The 17956-nt window shown below is 37.0% G+C and overlaps 1 protein-coding gene across 4 annotated transcripts in view; it reads left to right on the top strand.

The window, feature by feature from the left end:
* The window catches only part of PEX5L (peroxisomal biogenesis factor 5 like), a 106104-nt gene that overhangs the window by 50560 nt on the left and 37588 nt on the right, over nucleotides 1-17956 (top strand). The window contains exons 2-4 of one of the 4 annotated variants that reach the window (XM_017810795.1): nucleotides 12911-12976; nucleotides 14762-14866; nucleotides 16194-16232. The exons of 1 other annotated variant lie outside the window; for it this stretch is intronic. In XM_017810795.1, the coding sequence (XP_017666284.1) occupies nucleotides 12911-12976; nucleotides 14762-14866; nucleotides 16194-16232 (210 nt within the window). The remainder of the gene's footprint in view (nucleotides 1-12910; nucleotides 12977-14761; nucleotides 14867-16193; nucleotides 16233-17956) is intronic. 2 more of the 4 variants (XM_017810797.1, XM_017810796.1) reach the window with 2 other exon arrangements.

The raw sequence follows: 17956 nt of genomic DNA, 5'->3' as shown, positions 1-17956 counted from the left end.
CAAAGACAACCACTCACACGCCAAAAGAGGCAGATGCAATCTGGATAGGAACAGAACATTTACAAGGGTGTTCCCATATAATTTGCACTGCTGCTGCTGGTGCTAACTGAGCAGAGGCCCCAGCAGTGCTAAATACATGTTTGCACACTGCTTTATTCAGATCATCTTGTAAGGTGATCACTATTCCAGACCATTCCCATATATTTTTCTAAATAATAATATTAAATCAATATATGAACACAGTAGAGAAATGTCAGCACTGTACAAGAGCTACTGCAGTAGGATACGTGTCCCTGAGAAGCCACAGCTGTGTCTTATTGGTCCACAGTGTAATTCTAACTCAGCAGTTCCATTATAGAATATTTCACATCCTACTTTACAAACAGCACCCATAATTTCTAGGTATGATGTTCAGTATAACAAACAGAATAGAGGGCAATACACATCAGGACAACCCTCCTGTTAGTCAAAAAGTAAAACAGAAATGTGTAATTTTAGTTCTGTAACAGCATTTCTCACTCACTCAATGTGTAATTCTCAGAGGATAATTTTCAAGTGTTCAAGATATATTTATTGTAAAGTAAAATTAAGGGTCAAAAACTAGTCTAGATTACTATTTTATAGATTATTTCCTAGAGGAGTTTACAGAGCTCATCCTTGAAACAGTGATTATCTGAAGTTGAATGATTACATACCAGAGAACACTACTGTGGTAGCAGGTGCTCTGCTGCCTTTTGGGCTGCTCTATAAAAAGCAGAAAAGTAGCAGCAAAAAAAGAGGAAGGCCAGCAGAGAATCCCAAGGACACCGAAGGGAGACGGAAACTGAAAATTCATGAAGTCCCCTCTGCATCCCATCACACCTGACCTGAAGTGTGAACTCAGGAGAGGAAAGGTAGCAGTCTCCCAAAATAAAACATTCCCCTCCAGATCAGCTGAGATCCCTTCGCCAGGCTGCTGAAATCCCTGTCCGTGGGAGTACTCAGCACCATCAACTCCCACTGGAAAAGCGAAGCGCTGACATGATGACATGAACAGCAGGATGGGTTTTGGGGATGTACCTCGTGAGGAAGGAGTAGGGAGCAACTCAGTCTCTCAGTCAGAGCTTGATTTTCTCTGAGCTGAGAGCTCAGGTAGTCAGCAAACCTGCTCTTCACTTAAGAGCAGCACTAGAGCACTTCGTGAGCAGAATAATACAAATTCCACGAACCAACTTTTTTAATTTATAAAAAATGTATCTATATATATCTTAGAGGATATTCCCTGTGAGATACAAGTGATGTACAAAAAAAATAGAAAAACTTTTTACGTCTGTTATATATGAGGTCAACTAAGGTGAGCACAAGGCATACTATAACCTCAAAAGCTAGAAACTACTAAAAATTACTGTATCACATGGTATCACACAGCCCAGAAAATTAAAGCCACTTTCTTAATGGTACAAAAAGTCTGACTGCAAAACCTTGGAAAGGAAGTCCTCCTTCTCTTAGCTTCCACAATATTTGTAACAATTTAAAATGTCATTTATAATTTGCTGATCTGGTGATATCTGTAATGCTTCTCATTAGACTTAAATGGCTAACTTGAAATAGTAATAAACAAGTCACACTTGGAAATAGGAGTTCTAAATTAGGCAGCTACAAGACAAACAAAAGCCTGTCTTTTGCTCTTGGTCCTTCTCGTTTGCACAGAAAATTAATTGTGCACATTGCCTTTGATTCACAAATAAACAAGGAAAATTCAGACTGAAATTTCAGAAGGAATCACAAAATGCAAGTACTTTATTCACTGTGCGTGTCTGTTGTTTGCATTTACTCTTAAAAAGCTCACATTTGCACAGAAAACAATGCCTCATTTTAATTAAAAATTGATTTCCTCTCACCCTTCTCATATGTATGCTATGTATTTCGTAGCATACAGCCATCTTACTTTATGAAATGTGCATATTTTTACATATGCAAGCAGATCTTTAACAGAGTTTCTAAAAGCTCACAGCCTCTGGTATTGTCAGGATATTTAGAGAGTGCAAAAAAATATATTTAAAGGCCTATATAGGGGGAAATAATGCACAGTTAATAACATTGCTGAGTTCTTACTCTTGAAAGGTAAAATTTAAACTGTATTGTCACAGACAATAGAGAAATAAAAGGTCAGCATTTGACAAAAATGCCAACACCAAAAAAATGCCTTAGAGAAAATAGCAACAGCCTCAGCAGGTACATGAGGAGTTAGTCCTCCCCTTGTCAGAGAACAGAGACATGAAAAAGAGAGGGAGTTTTTCCAACACTTTCAGGATAACGTAGTAACATTTGAAAGAAGATGGTCTTTCATATACTAAGGTATAAGAATAAATTCTCAGTCTACCACAGCCAAACTCTCTTCAACCATTGACACTGTTACTGACCAAAGAAAACTTATTCTATTAATGAAATGAGGCAAAACTCAAGTGTAGCTGATGAGAGGACAGTGCAATTCAGGAAGGAGTGCATGAGAATAGCCCTATGTTATCCTTTCCACTTCACTGACCATGAGTCAGCTGCTTTAATTTTTTTATTTTTTTTTTTTTGCTATGGACACTTCATGTTAAGGTGTAAACAGAAAGGGGGAAACCAAAATCCTGGCCTTGCTGTGGACACTCTTAGTTCAGCTTCTAGATCAACCACAGCTTGTCAATGGCTTCAAATTTCAAACAAGGCAGCTCCCCTGTGGCCCAAATAACACCCTCCTGTACGGGAAAGCACTGGTGTTTTCCAGTCCTCCCATGTGCTTTACATAATTATTGGTAACTCTTCCTTACCCTACCCCATGCCAATACCACAGGTTGCCTCGCTCTTGGAAATCCGCATTCCCTCATCTCTGCCGGATGCTCTCTGGCACTGATCTCTTGGGACAGAGACACACATTTCTCAGTTCACTTACCACTCACGAACATCTCTCCACGGGAAGGCAGGATTGGATTCACTCTCTTTATGAATATGCAACTTTAATTAGTTAATAAGCATGTTTCTTGGAGCCTGAGATTTTGGCAGCTGCTCTGGTGTGTTATCCTACCTCAGTAACTCCCCTGTAGCAAACTTTGAGTTGAAGCACATGTCACTGGGCCTCTCACTGCTATCACCATCTGCGACAGCTTCTCTATTCCTCAATTATGTTCATGCTATCTGGGCTGAAAAAAAGTCTTCCAGTCTTTGCCAGTCTAAGCATATGCCTGTATATTTATTCAAGTAATTTTTAACGATCTGAGTTGACAATGCCATCTTTCACATCATTTCACTGGGGTTTCATTAATATGAAGTGTCTGAAGCTTAATGGGAAAGAGTGAATTTGGGATCAAGACTTCCTTATTTATGAGATTTTCATAGCAAAATGGAGCAGCAGTGAATACAAAATTCAGAGTGCTGACTGATAGACTGATTTCAGACAGTCACAGCACTGTCACTGGAAAAGCTATCTAAGGCCATTCTCTATTCCTAAATCCACCAGGAGACAATACAGTGAATTACTGCCAGTCTACAACAGCAAACTAATATTTCTTTCCCTGTGCTGGTTCAGTTGCTCTCCTCAGTGAGTAGAAAACAAAGTGAAGATACACATAGATACGTATATTTGAGACTCCACAACTCATGCTCTACACCCAGGCCTGACACCCACCTCAATCAGACTGAGCTGCCACAACTACCTGTTCCCCTCCATGTGTTTGTAGCCACATCCCAGCCTATTCCTTGGTACAAGTGGCAGACACATGCAAGCTTCTGCACCCCTTTCCTTCAGATACAAGTCTGCTAATTCTCTGGTAATAAGTACATTTACTGAGACTGCAAGCAATTCAGAAAGTGGTTAACTCATCCCTGCTCTTTCACTTGATTGAGATTGATTTTGATGTTCAAGAACAGTCTGTGGTAAATGACTGTTCTGGTGGAAGGGGACACAAGTGGCACACAGCACTGCACTACATAACTGAGGCAGATTTACTTTTTTATAGAACCTCTGAGGAGAAATATTTCTGACAATAACTGTCATGCTATTGTCAGGCAACTTAACCTCCACAGCGCTCGGTTACTGTGCCCTGAGGTATGGCAGAGATTTAGTTTAGCTTTAACTACACAGGACAGACTGGTGCTGGATTTGACATCCCAGCTGAAGAGGCACAATCCACTAATTAGTGCAACTGCACATCCAAGGAGGTTTCAATGTACAAGAAGCCAGTTTTGAAATACAAGTAGTATAATTTGCATCCCAAGAAAGTAACAGCTAAGAAAGCTTTACAGCAAACATAATTGATGATTTAACTTTTTTTGCATATGAAATTTTAATTAAGATGTTTTGAGAATTAACAATTTCTCCATAAGAGCCATTTCCCATTACCAGCTGCTTTTATTACCTAATCTTAGATATCATGCTGTAGATACAGAGTTTTTATTAAACAAAATTGTTACCTTACCAACCAAATTAGGCTGCTATAAAAAGTGTGGACTCACCACTTTTTAGTTATACTGCAGACTTGCAGCCATGCCTAAATTGATAGTTAACAATTGAACTTTGAGATACTGTTGAATTGCAGAAACAAAAATAGAGAACTTGCTTCTCTAATGAGGAACCTGCCAACCTAAGCACAAATGGACTGCAAAATATAATGTCTCTTAGGTAATGTTAAAGCATATATTTTAAAAACCTTGTGTAAAGTGAGTGAATAATTACATAAATTTCTTTTTTCTTTAATAAATGCTTTTTACTTTATAAGCATGTAAAAATAAGTAAAATAGGTAAAAAAACTTTCTGTAGGAGAGGGTGAATGCCTGTTTAAGTAGAACAATATAGAGTGTAACTGATATCAGTGGTGTGCTGTTAGAAATAGAGATGTTGCTTTCAGTTGCTTGTAGAACAAGCCAAATGCTAGTCACTGTCATTGATATAGCAATGAAAAAGAATATGGAACACTTGCAAATATATACAAAAGAGCAGATTTATACAAATGTAACTGATGTGGTCCATTATGCTAAAAAATTATCCTAAACAGTAAAGGTTAAAGACCAGGCCAGATGGGCTTCTGAGTAGCCTGGTCTAGTATGTGTCCCTGCCTGTGGCAGGGGGCTGGAACTAGATGGTCTTTAAGGTCTATTCCAACTCAAACCATCCTATGATTCCATTATAAGAATGAGCTTTTAATTGTCCAAGACAGCTGAACTTCAAATTACATCTAGAAGTAATTATTTACTAATGCACTCCACTTTCATTTTTGTAATTACAATATTCTTGCAATATTAGAGTAGAAAAGTCCATTCTCCACGTTAACAGTACACGTCAGAGAATTAGGAATATCTTTTAAGAGCACACTCATAATACCTCAATTTTAAGAATTTGCTTCCTGAAGGTTTCCAAATTGTGTGATAAATAAGGGGCTAAATGAAGGGACAGCAGCATAATCCTCTCTAAATGGGTTTATATGATGCTGCTAATGCTGCTTTTATATGATGCTGTTAATGCTGGGTTTGCAGCATTAACAGACTTTAGTGTTTCAGATGAGACCATTCTAAAGCCGAAAGTGCATGCAGAGGTCAGGGACATGTAGTTATTTTGCAGTAACACTGCCTCATCTACTATTGCCATTGTCTGATAAGCAGCAGACTACCCTTTTTAGGGAATAAAAATAAGGGGGTAAACATATTCTACTATACAATGTTAAAAATAGAGCCTTATTCTAGCAAGTAAGTACACTAAGATTCAGAACCCTTTGTTACAAAGAACATACAGCACAAGAGAGACAGGATGAATTTTGGGTCAAGGATATGGCATAAAGCCCCTTTATGACTAAAGAGCTATAACAATCCTACTCTGCCTCCATTCAAAGTAGAAAGGACTCAAACCTTATCTTGAATAATACATAGTATCAAGGGTATCAAATGTTTGTATCGTGGTGGGAATCAAATGCTTGTATTACAGGAAAGGCTAAATCTATCCTGGCAACATTCAGAATGGAGACTGGAAAGAACTTGCATAGGTCAAGAAAATAAGTCCTAAAGGTATTTTTCAATCATAAACTATCCTGATTTGTTGTTTTCAAACCTATCATCTAGTATGAGATATTTAAAATGTACAGGTCTTATCACAGGTGATGAGAAAGTGACAGTAATCTGCTTCAAAACAAACCCAGATCACAACCCTCTATCAACCCTTTGTTACTTTTTTGTTCCATTCATTCTCTGCCTCACCATCTTTCTATCCTTTTACATGTCAGAATCATATCTGTTGGGATTAAATATGTTTTAGCATTTCATGTTAACAAAAAAATTCCATTCCTTTTGATAGGATTTGAGCAAGGTGTTTAACAAATGAGCCAAAGAAAAACAAAAATCCTAAACAGAATTTAATCTTGTATTATTCTACACAAATCATGAAAGAATCTGTATGAAAGAATTAACTGAGGACAAGAATTTTGATCACATAATGTTTACCCCAGATTTATAGAATTCAAATCCTGAGATTTTCATCCTAATCTTCCATGTGAATTAATAGTGATGACAATGCATTACATACTGTCTTTGATGCCCAAGCTGTTTTCCTTCACAAACAAAATCAGAACAATCGAAATAAGTAATTTTAGAACTAATACAATTTTAAAGTGTTTCTGGAATTGGGTACCTAGCAAGAGACATATACCAATTCATTTACTTAAATACATATCCTATTTTTCAAAACAGTATGCAGAATTTTATCTGATTCTGAAATAACAGGTTATCTGAACAGTCATCCTTATTCAATATTATTTCACCTTTATTAAGTAATATCTTCCTTAAGGGCTTTCAAAAAAAGAGTAAAACCATCTTTACCATGACAATAAGCAATGTGGACTCTCAATTTGGTAATGCAGAAGCCAGAGGAAGCAACAGACAACAGTTATGTCCCTCCAACAGTTTTGATAAAAATTTCTGTTGTATTCATTACTGGTGTGTCAGTTCTTTTCTCAGCAGAAAACCACAGTTTCAGGAATTAAATGATCTTCAAACTCTCATACAATTGTAACTATAGGATAAGATCAGATTAGTATGCATGCAGAGCCTTCTTCTAGCTCTGTAAGAGATTTCTTTATCTTTTAAATTGCATTTATTTCTTTGCCTTTCTTTTTCTCCTTCTAAATGTCTGATGAGTCTCTGACCAATCTAGAGATAGAAAATATTGGGCTAATGGGACCTAATTCCTTTTGGCTACACAGGTGTACAACTGTGAAGTGAATGGTTTTATAATGATATCTGGAACAAGAACAACAAAGTCTGCAAATGCTGGAAAAAATACACATTTTCTTCTATGTCCCAGGCAGGAAGAGTAGAGATTATACCATTTCAACATCTGAACCTGCATCACTTTCTTTTAAAAGAAGAAATTGCATGATATTCCAGACACAGTTATACTTCTAGTTGTCTGTTACTCATACTTCAAAGTATCACCATACACTTTTCTGAGTCTGGTCCCAAGTGAAGTAATAAAAAAAGAGAACCAACCCACAGACTGAACTCATCCTAGAGATCACTCACATTTTTCCTGAGATTGAAGACAGGCTGCTACTAGGTACTTGGAGACTGCCTTTTACATGAGGCCAAAATGTTGCCACATCTATGCATTTTATTTTTAGGAAACGTTAGTGATATCAAGGCACAACAGGTTCTGGAACAAACCTGTTTGTTTGGGGTTTTTTTGTTGCAAATAAAGAGGACCTTTTGAGCTGTGCCATGCCTCACTCCACATTTTTCTCTAGTCAACACTACCTTTGCTATATTAATATCAATAAATTAGTGGCTTGACTCTTAGGACAACAGAACCAAGAGTACAGGAACCTTTCTAACAGCAGCAGAGTTAAAGGTAGAGATAATAAAAAAGCAGATCCAAGCAAAACTGTTAAAAGAAAGATTCTCAACATCTATAAACATTTGTGACAAGCATGTAAAAAGTAAAATGTTTTTCTCATGCTTTGTAGCTCAAGCCATTAGCTGAGTTTAAATAAAAACAGCTATTAATTTCAATGAGGATTACCCTTTTGCTACACCTATAAAACAGTTTCTATAAGATAGGCTCAGAAACAGATGTCTTGTAATCATCAGTTAAATCAAAACAATGTTCTATATTCTGGATTTCCTACGAAGACTACTCTCCTAAGTAAGAGGAATTAATAATAATTAATAATTAATAAGCCTCTGATTTTTCCACATAAAATACCACCACCTCTCAGTTTATTTTCATTGTCTGTCCTAAACAGACTGCAGACTTAGTCAGTGTTCTCTGAGCATTTGATGAAACAGAACCATAAAAATTGTGTAGCCGGAGGTGAGAAGCCCCGACCACTTCAAAGAACAATAACTCATGTGCTGGGAGGAAGTCACTGAGTGAAACTCATCGTTCACACAATATGTGTGCAGTAAACACACATTTAAACAACAGACAGTACGTTAGTCACCAATTGTTTGTTTTCAAAGTGATCTGAACTCCTTGAATTTCACTTGGACTAATACTAGAGGAATGTCTTATCCTAATTCAGTACACGCATTTTCACAGCAATATAGCAATTAATAGTAACTAATTCTGTTCTGTGTATGTTATGCCTGGGGCTCATGATACTGAAGTCAACATAAAATGAATCCAAATTATGGGAGAGAAAATACTTTAGTATTAACTCTCTGCTGAAGACTACCAAACAAATCTGAAATTGCCAGTTGCTAAGTCCAATGATTTCGCAGAGTTCCCTGGCACAGACTAAGCAGAGGTGAAAAAATTTTGCAGCTACTCCCTAAAATTTTTCAAGTCATACACCATTGTGCAGTCAAAGGACTCAACCCTTTGATAATGAAGTTCCAAATTGCCAAGAAGTCAACCAAATCAGGGCTAAAAAAATAGTTACTACATATTCACAGTGGTCTTATTAAAAGATGACACACAGAAAGAAAGAAGTGCAAAACCTCTCATCCAAGCCTTCTATCACAAGCAGATATATTATATAACTGCTTCAGAAAAGGACCAGAACCTTCAACAACCTTTAAGTAGTTAGTTCTGTCCCAGACCTCCCTCTTCTTACCAACCTTTCTCTATATTCCAGGCTGGATTTACTATTTACACTTACATCATCATTATTGTTCCAACATTACAGAGTGTTATCCTGCTCAAAACATACACTCCAAATAAAAAATTTTGTCTTAAGAGGGAAAAAAACTAGTTTCACATCCTACTCCTCCTATTAGCCTGAAGGAATCATACAAGTTTACAGAGAATGAGTGAGATTTGACAGAATTGTGTATTAATTTCCAGTCATAATTTGTGTTCAGATGAGTTAAGTACAATAAGTTTGCACAAGTTCTTAATGGCAAAATGGGTCTTGTAGAGCTTCCACCAGTGATACTTTGGAATTTGTCCCACTTGGCCTTCAGAATGAATCTACAGGCTCCAGAATGAGACAATTTTTAAGGGGTCACAAATAATGCAACAGTTACTGACAGTCAATTAACAGAAAACTTACAGTGCCATTTCAATGTAAATGCTTCTTAAACTGGAATGTAATTTAACTACAGTATTGACATTTAAATGGACACAAGACACAACCCAATGAGGGTAAATGTGGATATTTATGCTGATTACCTTTTATCAGCTCTTGTCTCTTTCTTTGCCAATTTTCTTGTATGCAGTAAAGTCTTCCCTTTTAAATGATCTTAAATGATCTTCCAACTCTCATACAACTGTACCTGTAGGATAAGATCAGATTAGAACTTAAATACTGAAATCTGCTATTCTGTCAGTGTAAGAATGAAAAAAAAAAAAGGAATGAAAGATGAGTAGCACACTTTGCACTCAGCCAATGTGGATTTAGCTGCCTTACTGTAAATTGCTTCTTAGGCAAGTCTTCCTATAACTGCTTCCTTCTCTGTAGCCAACACCGCCTGTATTTCATCCTAATCTTATAAGAATGAACTCCTAAAGGTCATGAGTCAAAAGAGCTTGGATCATCCCTAACAGAAAGCTTGATAAGAGGTTTCAAAGGATGCAAGTACAATATGGAAATACTGGGTCAGGTCCTGAAAGCTGTCCCTGACAATGCTGCTTCCAGTTCAGGACATAGAGCTTGTTCACGTGTCTCCTCACCACAGTCAACTAAGCACAGCCGGAAGGAATTATGTTCACAGACCTTAAATATGTACCTCATTTTATTAAGTTCATAATAAAAAACTGACAAGAGCTTTGATGAAGCAGAATTTTCTTTTTCAATACGGATCTTGTATTGGTTCACAGAACTGCCTCACCATATGTTTTTCTCACTGTTTTTAGTCATATATAAGATACAACATCACTAGAAGACAGCAGAAAAGTATAGATGAAAAGAAAGACATATGGGGAAAACATGAATAGAAAAGCCTGAGGAGAGGAAAATATGAAGCAATCAACAGATCCTACGTGAAATCAAGAGCTCACTGTTGTATTGTGGACACCTGAACTCTCATGGAGCCACGGCATAGCTGCGGGTGCTCATTTTGAGAGGTAGAAATCTTAGTGGTGCATAATTTAAAACAGTAAAGCCAAGTTTGTCCCTTCATTTGTTATTTTTAAATTGCACAAAGCACAGAGATTTGTGGAGCATAAAGCCATTTTGAATAGGCTGCTTAATTGGTACTGTAAGTCTAATACATCAGCTGCTGGGAGACCTGGAGAGCAGCCAAGCCTCCCAAATTCAACACATCCAGCAGCTCTGTCTGTTCTTTCTCCCAGTACAGGAGGATGACAGCTACTGCAGCTTAAAGTTATCACTAAACTTTCAAAAGTTTTTTTTTGTAAAAACCTTCCCAACATATTAAAGATATTTAAAGAGCAGAACGATGCTTCAAGATATCCTGGACTGATGGATTTTCTTGTTTTTCTTTTGTTTTTAAACACTACCATTCAATAGCCCAATGGGAAAATTCAGGATAGATAGTCACTTTTTTCAGCATTATATCAATAAATTATATGGAATTATATTCATTATATTAATAAACAACAAGCTGTTACTTTGTTTATCCTCAACTAGAAAGGAGAGAGGACACATGAAATCAGTAATTCTGTCATACTTGTGTCAGCACTGTCTGCAGAACACCTTTTTATGTCAAATTCCTTTACAAGGAAAGCTGTCTTGAAAATTCTACTTTACAAAAGCTTAAATTCAGACGTGTCCATTTTGAGATGATTTCCAATGGCTCAGGGAATAGTGATGCATTGTAGTGTGTCAATTAAAGTTGAAACACCTTGGTAGAATCTTGGAAAATAAATGGAACAGCACAGGTCTATACAAAAAAAAGAATTTCTTTCTCCATGTGTACATAGTTTTTTAAAAAAAGAAAAATTTAATCACTCCATTTCTTTCTGTTCACTTTCTCACAAGAATAAGTGGTATAAATATTCCTGAAAAGTGAGTTTGGGACTCAAGTACCTTAATATTTGTCAAGAACAAACTTCTAACAATGATATGGATTTAGATAAAAATCCTTTGATTGCCTAGGTGATGACAAAGAAGTTCTGCAATTAATCATTACAGTTTAAATACTGTTGTCAAAATGTTAAACATTTACAAAACACTGGCTACTGGCTTTTCAGAAAGAGCAGCTGCCAAAAAATAGAGTATTTCTTTACAAAATCCTACTAAATCAGCATACTCCTGTGGAAATGTCTATTCCTATTCATTACCTGATCCCAAAGGATAAACCTAGAGAAATTGTTATTAAGTTTTGAAGCCAATTGTCTTATAAGTATTTAGCATCAAGGAAATACTCTGAACTCTACTCCTTATTTTACTTTGGAAATACCACCTAAAGGAACTGTTGAATTTTTTTATTGTATCAAATGATGAAATACTGGCATGTTTCTCAGTTTTTCTCAAGAAGTATGTTCCATTAAAACAAATAATATATTTTTTCCTTCATCAATTCACATTTGTCTTAATTTGTACATGGGTTGCCATGTTCTGCATCACAGTTTTTTCCATCTATATATTGCAAACAAATAGGGAGTTACAAAATCTATTTACTAAATTATTAAATTGCCTTGCAAATCTCCACTATCAAAAAACTTTTCATTTTAAAGTCCTGGCAAGTGTAAAATTAGCTGTTACAGAATTACAGGGTTTGAGCAATAAACTACTGTACCAGACAAATTCATACAGCATTTTTGCTTGCTAAGAAACAGCACTTAATATTGAAGGAGGCCAAGTAAACAGCACCTGAAAAATATAATAATTCTTCAATGATTATTGCAATAAATGTGCTAGAGATTTTCATTTCAACTGCAGTTCACAACAATAACAAGATTGTCCTGACCATAGAAAAACATTTTTTATTGCTCTCCAATTCTTCTACCTAATCACTTAGGCAAGGATTGACTACATAGTGTTCACTACAGTGAACAGAGACCAAAATTTTCCAGCTTACATACCTTACATTGGACAAAAATATCCATATCACCAGAATAAAAATCTGCATTTTCCAATGAGTTGGTCACCTGTATATCTCTCCAGCAGAATCTGAGAATTTAAGCTACTTCACTGCATTGGCTTTCTCTTTGGTATCCAGAAAATTGCTGCTAAGTTCTAGTTTCAAAATCATGTTTTACATACCATAGGCTGAGTAGCCAGAAATAAGTCAACCTTACACGCAATCTTTTAGGAAAGTTAAAAGAAAGATCTAATAAAAAAAAAAATAAGGTAGCATCAAACCACTTGCTTTGACTGGCAAATATACAAAGTCAGCACATAAAAAATAGCACAGAGGTATCCATTTCCCATTGCCCCATACCCACTTCAAACTGATGAGACAGATTTTATATATGTTGTCAACCACTCCCAGGGTTTTGCAGCTACGTGTGCGGAAGATTAACAGCAGGCACTAATACCAGTATCATGACTCTTTTCAGGCAGTAGGTGAAACCTTGAAGAAAAAGTGGCTCTGTCTTCAAAAAAGTGACCTGACCTTTGCTTTGGTGGGTTTTTACTCTGCAAGAAATAAAAAGCACTGCATGCTTTCCAATGCATCCTCTCTACCTGATAAAATATTTTGTTCTATCACTCAGCACAAAAGGACTATATTTTGTAAAGATCCCTTAGCATGCTGTTAGTGCTAGCTAACAATAGCTCATGTGTCATACTGGAAACGAGCTTCATAGACCTGGAATATGTCATATGAATCATGAACAAACACGTAATTGCCCAAGAACCTTTGATATGCTTACCAATTAGAAGTAATTCTCATTGAACTTAATGTATTTAATTTTACAATGACTTTGCAGTTCTTTGGATATCAAAGGCATCACAAATCCAGCATGCTTATCATTTGTGACACTTCTGCTCTGAGAATTTCTTGCAGCATGCAAAGAACTCTCTGTAGGGTACCTGTGATGTGTTGCACAAGCAAGCTAATCCAATATTGACCTGATGATTAATAAAGTCTGTTTAGAACCTGCAATAGTTCATAATGGTTTTACCTGCAATTGATGAAATAGTTCTGAAACATCGTGTAGCTCAGTATAAGCAATAGCAGGGGGTTATCTGACACAGAATACACTGCTAGTAAAAGTAATTCTTGGATATGATGTCATATTAAAGCACCACTTCTGTTAGTAGACTTTTAAGTATTCAGATATATTTAAGTCCAGTGTAAAATACTTCTTTTATGGAGCCAGATCCTGCACTCTGTGCACAGTCAAAACTTCCATGGAAATCAGTGGAAGCCTTTAAAGTATAATAATAAGGACATGCCCAGGGTCACTGGCACAACACAGCTCTGTTGTGATGCTTTGTGTGTGCACTCCAACTTTCTCTGTGACTTGCAAGAGGTGGAGATCAAATAAGATGAAAAATCAAGTTAGAAATCGATGCGAATTCAAGATGATAGATACCCTCATTAAATAAAAATGAGGAGCATCAAACAGAGTATGGGACATAATGGTGCATTTTTTTTTGGCTAATATATATTAAATTACGTTAGCATATCTTAACTTCGTCCTGAATATTTACAATGTATTCAGTGAATTTTAGGAAAAGTGAAATTTTAAAAAAGAATCCTTTCAGTAAGTTCAACAACAATGATCATTTTGGGGAGAGCTGTAGCAATGTCTATGATGGCAGGATTTGGCTCCGCATGTTCTTTTAGCAAAAACACAGACTGTTTATATGATGTAAATTGCTTTTTTAAATGTTACTAGAGCATTAAACACTGTGGGTCCAGATTATACATTCAAATTTCAGGGAGAGTTTGCCTCAGTGAACCACAAGGAACTGTGCTTTATTTGCAAAATCAGCTTGAAGATATTTTTGAGGAAAAAAACCACAAAAAACCTCAAAAAAACAAATCAAATGGAAAAAATCAGGTGTTTCGAATATAAATTTTGGGGTAACTAAAATTAAATGAAGGGGCTGATCCTCCAACCCTTAATCCTATGGGAATCCTATCCTACCATCAGTGGACTTCCAGCAGGTCTTGCCTCAGCAGGACAGTGCCGGATTCCTGTTGACTTCACTGGGGCAACTCTAACGAGCCACCAGAGCACAGTTAGACCCCAACCGCCTCCTTAACTGTCGGGTTCACAGATAATTTGTTATTATCTTTATTTTTCACCAATGTGTGTGTATTCTGCTTATGACCAAGCTTCGCTTCCAGCCGCAGGCGCCGCCGGTGTCCCGCCGGGATGGTTCGGGGTGCGTGTGCGCGGGGAGCGGCGGTTCCCGCTCGCTGCTGACTGGAGCCATTGTTGATTTCGCTGTTGTAGGGCAAAGGCGCTAGGGCGGCCGATAAGGCTGTGGCCATGGTGATGAAGGAGATTCCGAGGGAGGAGTCTGCAGAAGAAAAGCCCCTCCTCACTGTGGCATCACAGGTGGGCGGAGCGCGGGGCTCTGAGGAGGCCGCGGGCGCTGCGCGTGTCCCACGCCCCATGCGAGGCATCCCACGCCAGGGGCGTCCCAATGCTTCACTGAAGGGGGAAACTAATGGGGGGGCTAGATGTTTCCACATGAAAAATTAAACAGAAATGCATTTTCCCCCCAGTTTCAGTTACCAAAAAGTTATTTTAAACCGACTTAAAATTACGGTTCTAATTCATGCCATCAATATTCATGCCACAAATACTCATTTGCAATTCATATATAAAATATTCACATCAATGCGTATGTAAAATAAGAAACAGTCAGTTCACAATAGTATCATTTTCGATATCTCAGATCCCATTCCTAAGTTTTCACTGGGATTCTGTTCCTGGTCTGGATCAGAATACATGATTTGCACATCTCATTGCTTTCATTCTACAACTTCAGTTGAAGGGAGGACAAAATGTCCTCACACTAAACCTTACTCACACCTTGGAGTAGCCACCAAATATTTGGTGGTTCCATTAGTTTCTTAAAGACAGTAACTTAACACTACTGTAAATCACAGCACAGCCATCTTGTTACAAGATTGGATTTTATTCTCTTATGTTGCTCACGTACAGGAATTTGTTCCCCAAGCAAATGCATTTAGTTTACTGCTGATATTTACTGCACACAAATACTTCCTACTCATCAGGAGGTTTAATGGAAATTGCTGGAAGTTGTTTTTATGTGAGATCCTTAAACGAAATCCACAATCCTGTTTTACTCCTTTCGTGATTTAGGATAACAGTGACTGTACTTTTAGAAAGTTTTAAGATGCACACAACCAGGATGTACCTCTTTTTCAGAGCATTGCAGATGTGCTGCACTAATACACATTCTAGGAATGCCATCTACTAATTTGGAAACCAGGTCTGGCACCTCCTCCTCAGCCCCTGTTGAACACCATATTTTGCTCATGGTGAACTCGAATGTCTATGAAGTAATTGCACAAAGGAAAAAGATGCTCCCTTTAAGGCATCATCTCTAATTTTCTACTAAGTGATTAAAAAGCACCTAGAAACCAACGTGGAATACTGCCCCTCTAAACCTCACGGCACTCAAAAAAAAATTAAACACACAAAAAAATTAACATACAAAACTTCCATTGGCTTCAACAGGGACAGGTGTTCAGCCTGGGTTCATTAAATGTTTAACACACCATTTGTAGTGGCTGTCTGTCAGTCTCCTCAGCAATAGTCTATGATAAATTTATGAGTAAAATGCTTGTGTCTGTTAGTCAGTGTAATTTCTTCCACTAAACACAAATACCTACTTCCCTGCTATGCACCAAAGGGGTGCAGAAGCCAAAAGGAAGCAGAATCAAGTGAAAAAGTGAGTATTTTCCATAGCCATCTCTGCATCATGTATGTGTGGTGTGCAGTTGTACGACCATGTTGCATACATCATTTGTACCCTAATTGTCTGGCTGAAGTGTTGGTTTGAGATGCTGTCTGTGTAGTGTGTCCGTGTAAACCTCTCATTCAGACCACCCATGCAAAATATCGCTCTGTTATATCGTGATATACATTGACCATCACCATTAAAGTGTTTGTCTCTGGTCTTTACATGATGAAACAGATGGATGTGGTTGCTGCTCACAGGGTGAAACGCTCCCGTTCCAAACTGGCTACAGACTTCCCAAACCAGATTAAGTTGAGTCATGAGAATAAAGCCTGATGTTTCCAAAGTTCTCACCATCACCAAGCCCAGTCTATTATATTAGGCAAGCAGGTCTATTATATCAGGAAGTAATTAAATCCATTGGGTATCCATGCTGCTCCAGCCTTACAACGAGCTAAGCAAAATCCTGAGAGTAAAGTGGAAGGATGAAGCCTAGATAGAGGAGTACTGGGTTTTCTAAAATCTCCCATTTCCAAAATCCATGATAAATGGAACATTAATCATGTCTGACTGTGGGAGCAGATACCACAGGAAGCACAGCTGGAATCTGATACTCAGAGTCTCAGTCCTCTTTTTGATAGTGATAACGTACGTAGGCCCTTGAATTTGTATTTTAAAATATGCCTCTTTGCTCTCTTCCTCTGGAAAATGTTAAAAACATATCCAATACAAAACAAGACAGATAAATACTCATATATTATTGTAGTGCTCCTAGCAAAGCCCAGCTTGTAAAATATGACACTTATTTTTATATAAATACTGAAAATTAAATTTAAATGAAGTTTCCAATTCCCAGATTGTTTTATATCATCAGATATTGTTTTATATCATCAGATATTGTTTTATATCATCAGATCTGGAGGCAAACATTCAAATAACATGAACGAAAAAAGTACTGCATACTCCCATGGGGCCATGGCAATATATGGCAACTGGGAATCTCAATCATCATTCCAGCAGTAATGAGTACACTACAGTAAGCAGAGGGGTATTCTTGGTAATTGAATAGGACTCCCAGTATCTATTCTTTGTGATTCTGTCTCCATTACCTTCCATAAAAGTCACTTTCTTCACACTTATTGGTGTGAAAAAGGATTCAGAGGTTGCCAAATTTAATACTTAAGCATCAACAGAGTGAGCTTTCAGCACTTATAGGATTTTATAGAACATAACTCTATCCATGTTTCTGTCTCCCTTTAGCTTTTTAAAGGTAATTCAGAAGACTGGGACAAATAAAAAAACATTTTTTTTTCATGTGAATAGAACGTAGAAAATGTGAAAGAAATTTTATTGAAGGTTAAAAGATTAACTGACCACGCAGCTATGAATCAATATATTTCTAACTGAAGCAAAGAAATAAATGAGAAAAATTGTGCATAAGAACTTGATTTTAATTGTAAAAGAAGATTTTTGTTTAACTTCTTCACAGCTTCTTTGCATTTGTCAGGAGGAAAAAAAATCACTTTGAAATTACTTTCTAATGAGAAATTTAAACCTAAATACCCCCTGAAGTCACAGTTTAATTGTACAGCCATTTATGAAATTCCCAGTTTACTACAGGTCAGTGAACTTTAAAGGATCTGATTCAATAACACAGTTCGATCCAGACTTGTACTTTAAAATATGATTAACTGCTTTATTGAGCAGTAAAAAAG

The sequence above is a fragment of the Lepidothrix coronata genome, unplaced genomic scaffold, assembly GCF_001604755.1.
Source record: "Lepidothrix coronata isolate B3197 unplaced genomic scaffold, Lepidothrix_coronata-1.0 Scaffold29, whole genome shotgun sequence".
Classification (NCBI taxonomy): Eukaryota; Metazoa; Chordata; class Aves; order Passeriformes; family Pipridae; genus Lepidothrix; species Lepidothrix coronata.
This window is presented reverse-complemented; position numbering and strand designations above follow the sequence as displayed.